A 9,837-nucleotide genomic window follows, 5' to 3' on the forward strand; every position below is an offset into this window, starting at 1 on the left:
TGTGTATAAATAGGAAGTTAAATCTCCGTTAATAACACAGAAAAATAATAATAACAAATACTTTCCTCTCTCTCTCCCATTACATTGCAATAACATATAAAATTCTCTTTTCTCTTCGTGAATTTTTTAAAATTGCAATATACTAGTAAATATATAAATTACTTATATTATAATGAGATAATTATATTAGTGAATATCAATACTCTACTCTTCTATTTATATTTTTTATTTTATATTATATCTTCCTTGTTTATTTATTTTACAACATGTTATCAGTACGAGACTTGATCAAAATTTAGGAAGACTCAGGTAATAAATTTTCATTATGTCAAAACTCACTCATCTTGAATTTAATGCTCTTGATATATCTGGAAATAACTACTTATCATGGATATTAGATGTTGAAATCCATCTTGATTCAATGGATCTTGGAGATACTATTAAGGCTGAAAACAATGCATCCCAAAAGGATAAAGCCAAAGCCATGATCTTCCTTCATCGTCATCTTGACGAAAGATTGAAAAATGAATATCTCACATTAAAAGATCTTATAGATCTGTGAAAAAATCTTGAAGAAAGGTATAATCATCAAAAGACAGTGATACTTCCTCAAGCCCGATATGAATGAACGCACTTGCGTCTATAGGATTTTAAATCCATAAATGAATATAATTCAGCAATGTTTCGAATCTCCTCACGAATGAAATTATGTGGAGAAAAGATAACTGATAATGATATGTTAGAGAAAACTTTCTCGATCTTCCATGCCTCGAATGTGCTCCTGCAGCAGTAGTATCGAGAAAAAGGATTTAAAAAATATTCTAAATTAATTTCTTACATTCTTGTTACTGAAGGCAACAATGAGTTGCTTTCAAAAAATCATGAAGCGCGTCCAGCTGGCGCCATCCCATTTCCTGAAGCAAATGTTGCAAATCATAACCCCATAAGAGGTGAATGGCAAGGTTTTGGAAACAAGAAAAATTATAGAAGGAAGAAAAATTATGTTCACAATAAAGGATATCACCAAAAGTCGGATAAAGAAAGAAACAATGGGAAAAATAAATCAACAGAGGATAAATATTTCCGTTGTGATGGAAAGAGTCATTGGTCGCGTACTTGTCGTACTCCAAGGCACTTAGTCAATCTTTATGAAGCATCTTTGAAAAAGGACGACAAAGGAAAGGAGACGAAATTTGTTTCAAATGATGCTGCTGAAAATTATACCACTCATTATGATGTATCTTATTTCTTTGATGGTCCTGAAGGAAATATTGGTCATTTAATCAATGATAAAAAATTTAATATGTGGGTTTGTTAAGTACTCATGTAAATAAATAAAATAAAATAAAAATTAAGTTTTATTCCCTATGTATTTGAATTTCAAGTGTGATGTATATAAATAATATTTAATAAAATATTTATGTTTATGAATTTCAAAATTACTAAATATGCCAAGTTCTAAAATAATAATAATAAAATTTTTAGTATATGATACTATGCATAGTATTTTTTAGAAAAACAATCAAGAAAATAATTTTACTACACATATACTTTTACTCATTTTATTATTAGGAAAAGTCTAGGAGACCAGCAATTTTATCAAATTCTGGCCAGCATGTAACCATCAAAGAAGAGTGAGCCATTGGATGAAATCTCACATTAATCTCACACCATTAAAAGCCTTATTGATGGCTATTTGATGGCTATAAATTCTAAATATTGCTGGTCCCCTATCATTCCTCTTATTATTATTATTATTATTTGTCTTTGAAGAAAATAACAAGGACATATAATGAAGATGTTTGCCTTGCAGATAGTGTCAGTTCGCATACCATTCTCAAAAGTAATATATATTTTACACATATTGTACCAAAAGAAGAATATGTTAATACTATTATTGGCTCAGACAATATGATAGAAGGCTCCAGAAGAGAAATAATATTTTTCTCGGAAGAACAAAATTCATAATAAATAATGCACTATTGTCTACCAAGTCTCTAAGAAACTGAGTTTTAAAGATATTCGCCGAAATGGGTATCATATTGAAATAATGAATGAGGAAAATTATGAGTACTTATGTATCACAACTCATGATTCAAATAAAATGGTTATATTAGAAAACTTACCCTCACTTTTATCTGGATTATATTATACTAAAATTAGTGCAATTGAATCACATGCCATTGTAAACCTGAAGTTTACCAGCTCAAATGAATTCATAACTTGGCATAAGCGATTGGGTCATCCGGGAACAACTATGATGCTGAGAATTATTGAAAACTTCCATGGACATTCATTAAAGAACTAGAAGATTCTTAAATCTAGTGAATTTTTTTGTGCTGCACGTTCTCAGGGAAAGTTAATTTTAAGGCCATCACTAGTAAAGATTGGATTTGAGTCTCCTGCATTCCTAGAAAGGATTCACGGCGATATATGTGGACCTATTCATCTATCATGTGGATCTTTTAGATATTTTATGGTCCTAATAGATGCATCTTTGAGATGATCACATGTGTACTTATTGTCTTCTCGCAATTTGGCGTTTGCGAGATTACTTGCTCAAATTATTCAATTAAAAGCACAATTTCCAGAAAATCCAATCAAAGCAATTTGTCTTGATAATGTTGGTGAATTTACTTCCCAAGCCTTTGATGCTTATTGTATGGATAACGGAATAAGCATTGAATATTCAGTAGCTCATGTTCACACACAAAATAGGTTAGCGGAATCACTTATTAAATGCCTCCAATTAATTGCTAGACCCTTACTTATGAGAACAAATCTCCCAACCCCGGTTTGGAGGCATGCTATTTTACATGCCACAGCACTTCTTCGTTTGAGGCCAACAAGTTACCATCAGTTCTTTCCCATGCAATTAGTTTTGGCTAGCAGCCAAATATTTCTCATTTAAGAATATTTGGGTGTGCGATATATATTCCCATTGCACCATCTTCTCACACCAAAATGGGACTCCAAAGAAAATTGGGAATATATGTTGGATATGATTCTCCCTCTATAATGAGGTATCTCTAGAGATATATTTAAAGTCCAATTTGCAGATTGTCATTTTGATGAATCAAAATTTCCAACATTAGGGAAATAGAATAAGCTTCCTAAAAGGGAAATTAATTGGAATGCATCATCCTTGATACATTTAGATCCTCTATCAAGACAATGTGAACTAGAAGTTCAAAAGATTATACATGTGTAAAGAATAGCAAATGAATTTTCTGATACATTTTTTGATATGAAAAGGATAACTAAATCCTATATACCAGCTAAAAATGCTCCAATTCGAATTGATGTCTCAGTCAGACAAAGAGCCACCGAAATAAATTCACGTCAAAAGCGTGTTAGGCCTGTCGGTTCTAAAGACAAAAATCCTCAAAAAAGAAAAGAGGTAAATACTATTCCTGTTGAAAAAGATAAAGACATAGTAAAGACACATGCAGTTGTCTAAAATTCTGATATAGTTTCAACGCCAAAAGACGTTCAGGTACCTGAAAATTGTGAAAATGACGAGATCTCGATAAATTGTGTCTTTACAGGAGAAAAATGGGACTGAAATAAGACAATTGTCAATGAAATATTTGCATATAATGTGGCACTAAATATCATGCATAAAAGTAAAGATCTTGAGCCAAGAACAGTCGAAGAATGTCGACAAAGAAATGATTGGCTAAAATGGGAAGAAGTTATGAAGGCTGAGTTAGACTCACTTGCAAAACGTGAAGTCTTTGGACCTGTAGTCCGTACACCATATGATGTAAAACCTGTTGGATACAGATGGGTATTTGTGAGAAAACGAAATGAGAAAAATAAAGTTGTACGTTACAAAGCTCGACTCGTGGCACAAGATTTTTCACAAAAGCCTGGTATAGATTATGAAGAAACATATTCTCCTGTAGTGGTTGAAATAATATTGCATTATTTGATCAGTTTATCCACATACCATAAACTACATATGCATTTAATGAATGTGATAACAACCTACTTATACGAATCATTAGATCGTGATATCTATATAAAAATTCCTGAAGAAGTAAAGATATATAAATCGTCCAATGAGTATTCACAGGGATTATACTCAGTCAAATTGTAAAGATATTTATATGGTTAAAAGCAATCTGGATGAATGTGGTACAATCGTCTTACATAGTATCTGGCCAAAAACGGATTCAAGAATTATGATATCTGCCCATGTGTTTTCATAAAGAAATCTGCATCTGGCTTTATTATAATTGCTGTGTACGTTAATGATTTAAATATCATTGGAACCCCTGAAGAGATTCCAATAATTATAAAAGTTCTAAAAGAAGAGTTTGAGATAAAAGATCTTAGAAAGACTAAATTTTATCTCGTCCTGCAGATCGAGCATACAAAAAATGGGATTTTTATTCATCAAACAACATACACAGAAAAGATTTTGAAGAGATTTTATATGGATAAATCACATCCCTTGAGTACCCCAATGATCGTAAGGTCTTTAGAGGTGGAAAATGATCAATTCCATCCTAAAGAAAAAAAATAAAGATATCCAATTATATTAGTTTTAAAATTTAATTACAAGTATGAATTAAATATGATTATATTATTTTTAAAATTTTGAAGTTTGGCTATAAATTGATATTTGTTCTCTATTCAACAAACTTTCTCTTTTTATAAACAAGGTTAAAAAAAAATTATGTTTAATTATTCTTAATATTTTAAGTATTAAAAATAAAAAATTGATATTTGTAATGTATCAAATTATTAATCCGAAAGATTATCGAAGACGCCATGCCGCCATAACCCCTTTTCTTTTTGAAAAATCCCTCCTTTTTTGGACTCAATAACTTCTTCGATACACCATTCATCATTTTCTGAGCTATTTTGCTTGATCATTGCGTTCCTTCTCTTTATTCATCTCACAAAGGGGAAAACCAAAATGGTAATAGAAGATTCTATAAGATTCTGCGTATTCGAGTCTCTGAATACAACAATGGTTGATGAAGGTGGAAACAACACTGTAAAGAGTGGCCAATTTCCTCAAGCCATGTGCAAAGAACACCGGCGAAGCCACAAGATTCCCAACGGTTTCTTCGCCGCCGCGTAACGGCGAAGAGGTGCATCCAGCTATTCAGTTCAAAGGGTGGAAAAATCCTCAGAGGAAATGGAACGATTGGATTGAAATTATGGCGGGAAAATACGGATTCATGTGGAACCAAACAGGTATATGCGATGCTATTTTGAGTTCTATGTATAAGATTCAATGTAATCAAAGTTTGATTCTTGGAATTGTTGAGTATTGGTGTATAGAGACAAATACTTTTGTTTTTCCATGGGGTGAAGCCACAATCACCCTAGAAGATGTTATGGTTCTTGGTGGATTTTCGGTCCTTGGCGAGCCGGTGAATCTTCCTCTCACCGGGGATATGGTTGCGATGGAAGCCGAGATGTTACGGCTTTCGAGGGAAATGGATGGTGGAAAATCAAGGAGAGACCAAAGGACATGGATGAAGTTTTTTATGGAGGAGGGGCAAAGTCATGATCTTGAGCATGTAGGTTTTCTCTCCCTGTGGTTGTCAAGATTCGTGTTTCCCTCGCTTCCCTACGAGGTAATTGCGACGCGTGTCTTTCCAATTGCGATTCGCCTGGCTCGTGGGACAAAATTGGCTCTGGCCCCTGCTGTTCTAGCTGGTATCTATGAGAGTTTGAGGTTGCTTAAGCAACAAGTAACCTCTTCTTTGGGTGAATCCGTGAAGGCTCTAGGCCTATTCCAACTTGTGCAGCTATGGGCTAATGAAAGGTTTTCGATTTTCGGATCAAATTGTCCCATAGAACTAAAGCCAGGGGAGCCTAGAGCTGCAAGGTGGCATGGAGTGATATCGAATGCTAATGGCTGCCCAATTTCGTCAGCTTTGAAATTTGCAAGGAGTTTCCAATGGCGTCCTTATGCTGCTGATTTGAAAAATTGGTGTTTTGTGTCCCCTTACAAGGACAATGAGCAATTTGTTCATGTTGCTTCAAACTCGAACGACGAGTTAAAGTCCTTTGGGCAGTGTTTGTTTGCAAATGAGCTTGTTGGTTTGGGAGGTTGCATTGAGAAGTATATGCCGTACCGGGTTGCAATGCAATTCGGCTTCGATCAACATCTTCCTGGGGATTTTGCTGTTATGAACTCAAATTGCAGGGAAAATTTTATGTTTTATGTTCCTTCAAGAGCTTACAAGCCTTGTGTGTCATTGGAGTACCTCAACTGGTGGCGAGCATCAAAGGTGAATCAAGAGAAACAAGAGGGTGAGATCAATGGAATGAGGTTGAACTTGAAGGATGATGAACCTTCTCAGATAGATCGTATAAAAAATGTGGTTGGAGATTTTGCAGGATTGCTTAGTGATGAAAAAGGGAGAGTAAAACTTGCTAAAGGAACTTTATGCAACCCTTTGGATGTTGAAGCCTATGCATGCAGTATTGTAGGCACTTTGTCTCACCCTATTGATGTTGATAAGTATTGGTGTATATATGAAAGGAACCGGATGGTAAGTCAAGTCGGCATCGTGTGTTTCTATTTTTCTGAACATAAATAAACATTTTTTTTTTAAAATCCCTAAATACTAAGAACCTCTTTCTGGGCTATTGTGTTGTGTGTGTGTTTTTGATTCAATCGTGTTTGCACATACTTGTCTCTGGTTTTTGCTGTTTGCTTTTTTTGATGGATAAAGGTAAAGCTTCCAAGGAATTAGAAACCTCTCTGCAAAACCTCGATTTGAATCCCCAATCCAACGTCAAGAACAAAATTTCCATTGCAACTAACCACCATCAATTTCAAGGTAATTTGGTTTTGTATGTAATCAATTTTATTTTTTCCTGAGGTGGGGTGTTTTGTTTTTGTTTGTTTATTGGTAAAGCTTCAAACTTTCTGAGCTCTATGATGAATTGCACTTGCTTTGTTTTTGGGGTATGGTCAATGAAAATTAGAAGAAAAAAAGAGGGAGGGGGGTTGGACAATTAATTAGCTTGTGTGACAATTTCAGATTCAGTTCCAATTTACAGAAAATTTGGGAATGGTGAATAAAATTCATTTGGAGCTTTTATTGAAGTTTGATTCCATATGATTATATACCTGTTTTGATTATGGTAGCTGATGTTGTGAAAGTAGCAGATTGTATACTTAGGGATTTTCCTTTGAGGCTTAGAATCTGTGTTTGTTTATTGTGACTTGTGCTAATGATATTCAAGGAAGTTCAGTTTGAGTTTTGCACCTTAATAGGATTGTTAAAATGTGTTTTATATTATTTGATGGAGCCAGTATGTATGTTCTTGGTTGTCTTGAGGTTTAGGTAGTTAACTCACGGATCATAGGTTTTGAGCCATGGCAGCGCCTTAATATGGTTCGATTTCGGGATAAAATTATATGCAGGACTACTGCCTAAGAAGATGAAGCCTCCAAGTTTGGTTAGCCTATGCATTGGAGTTATTGGAAAACATTTGGAGGATATTATTACGGATTTGCCGGAGATTGCTATCGGTTTGCCAGCTGAGATAAAGGTAGTTTTCTAGAGAATGATTCTACCTGTTAAATCTATTGATTGGTCATTTATTCATGCATATATTTCTGTAAAGAAAAATTTCGAAGTTGTAGCCTGCGCAATGCGAATGCACGTAAGAAATGTTTGTAAATTTTTTCTCTAGGAGAGCCTTTTTGTGGGTAAAAAAAAAAAACTGCTTTATTGCTTAATTTCATGAACAGCTTTATTCTTAAGAATCTTTTATTGTGCTTTGTACGGAAAAAGAGATCATGCATAAGATGCATTCTTACGGTTAAAGAATTAATTCTAAATGATAGACGGCAGTGGCAGCTATTGCGAGACGGAGAAAGTTGTTGAATGATGATGTCCTGATTGCATTAGCTGATACTTCTTGGGAATACCTTGATGTCTCTGGATCAGATGTTTCCGACGTTGGCTTGATTAAAGCAGCCGAAGTATGCAGATCAATTAAAGCTCTGGATATAAGGTATAGGATTATGATTCTGTCGAAACAATTACCAAGCAAACACGTTTGCCGCCGTGTCTAGTGTGCTTTTTTTTATATTATACTTCTCTCTCTTTTTCAGAGTCACTTGATATATTGAGACTATTTGCAGCCGATGTACCAAAATCACTGCTACTGGTATATCCGAACTTGTGAAGCACTGCCGTTTATTAGAGACATTGAGATGCGGGTACGTATCTCTCATCATTCATTGTTAGTCATATTTCTATGTTATAACGTTTGCCTATTTTCAATGCTCAGAAGTTGAAAACCAGAAATTTTCTTAAATGGCCCATTTTAGTATCATGTTCATATGCCGGATTTCAATAGTTCGTATAAGTAAATTGAATTCTTTAAAAATGATCAAGATTCATGACATTATTACTTGCTTTTCTGTTCATAATGTCAAGATTTGACTTTGGTGCTTGATTTCTCCTCACAATGGTAACATTCTCTAAACTGGTGACTGGTGAGAGTTGTAGATAGCGAAAAAGTTCTCTCTTAACCTTTTTAAAAAATAAAGTATATTCAGAAAGTGGAATTTTTTTTTATGTAATTGAAGATTTAAGACAAGATTATTGGATAATGTTGCAGAGGGTGTCCGAGGAGCGATCATACAGCTCGGAGGTGCTTGAGTATATTTAAACCGAGGCTGGACTATGTCGAGGAGGATTCCTGGGAGGAGCTCGATACGAAAGAAATTTCAAGTGGCGCGCAATCACTCCGGTGGCTAGTATGGGTATGAACTATTAAATCTTTCTCTTTTGTAATTGAATGCAGATCTTTGTCCTCACTAATGCATGAGTCACGAGACGCTTAATTTTATGGTTTTCTTTCTGCAGCCAAACATCGACAATAATTCGTTAGACGAGATATCTACCGAGTGTCCGCGGATCATAGTGAACCTGAAGTCATCTCCGTTCGGGTTTATGGGAACTCAGGTTCCTTGGGAAGCGTTACGAAATACTGTATTGGATGATGTGGCTGTGAAGGATATTGATCCCAAGACATGGAGAGGGCGTGGTTTTGCAGTGAAGCCCGCTTCGCCCTCTCCTTCAACCTCCCCTGAATTATCAGTGGCCGAGAAATTCCGGCTCGCCTTTGAGGAAAGGGACAACCGGTTAGCTCCAAAGCGAGCGAAAAATGCACGGCAACACCAGCGTCGCGCAGTGCGAGAGTTGATGTTGATGAGCACAAGGGCTAAGGCAATGGTCTTGGCTTCACAAGCAAGCAAGTCTCTTCACAGCAGAAGCTCATAAAATTATCAGATCATGTGGTGTTTTATTACTCTGTATATATGTAAGAAATTTCAATAGTTCTTCACTAAATTTTTAGAAAATTTCCTTCAACAAGTTGGAAACATCACAGGCTTGAGATGAATGGAGGTGTGAGGTTTTGACAAAAGTGCAAATTTATTTGCATGCTGCTTGGTTTTGATGAAATTGATAAATTTAAGATGAAATCTAAACAGAGTACTCAGATAATTCAATATCCATTCTCTAGAGACTATTAACAATTTTTTTTCTTTTAATGTCAAATTTACAATAATAAATTAGCAAATGCTTGGTTTATATTCTTGTTATGGAGTTGTAAAAGCAAAGATCAAACATGACAACACAAAATATCACACATTGTTTGTACATAATAATAATGAGAAATATAAAAATTAAAAAATATTGAGTTCAATCGCATATTTATTTTTATTTCTTCCAGTATTTTCTAATTCGGTATTAGGCTGTGTTTGTTTCTGAAAACAGGATAAGACAAACTCTAAAAACAAGATATAAAGGCCAGAAATATAAAATTTTGTATTATTCTATT

At 34.6% G+C, this 9,837-nt stretch overlaps 1 protein-coding gene across 3 annotated transcripts; it reads left to right on the plus strand.

Annotated features, from left to right (window-relative positions):
- The first annotated feature begins 4,736 nt into the window (after window positions 1-4,736).
- On the plus strand, window positions 4,737-9,505 carry LOC112712175 (uncharacterized). 3 transcript variants are annotated; one of them, XR_003157702.3, is made up of 6 exons: window positions 4,737-6,812; window positions 7,403-7,530; window positions 7,836-7,998; window positions 8,099-8,206; window positions 8,611-8,755; window positions 8,859-9,505. XR_003157702.3 is itself a non-coding variant. In XM_025764990.3 (6 exons), exons 1-6 carry the CDS (start codon window positions 6,695-6,697, stop codon window positions 9,273-9,275), a joined length of 1,056 nt encoding a protein of 351 aa, XP_025620775.1. In that variant the 5' UTR covers window positions 5,463-6,694; the 3' UTR covers window positions 9,276-9,505. The 3 variants fall into 3 exon arrangements, 1 of the variants encoding a protein (XP_025620775.1); XR_011866108.1 differs by having other exon boundaries at window positions 4,774-6,812; window positions 7,829-7,998; XM_025764990.3 differs by having other exon boundaries at window positions 5,463-6,812; window positions 7,829-7,998; window positions 8,129-8,206.
- The last annotated feature ends 332 nt before the right edge of the window (window positions 9,506-9,837 follow it).

The sequence above is a fragment of the Arachis hypogaea genome, chromosome 9 (genome assembly GCF_003086295.3).
Source record: "Arachis hypogaea cultivar Tifrunner chromosome 9, arahy.Tifrunner.gnm2.J5K5, whole genome shotgun sequence".
NCBI classification, from domain to species: Eukaryota; Viridiplantae; Streptophyta; class Magnoliopsida; order Fabales; family Fabaceae; genus Arachis; species Arachis hypogaea.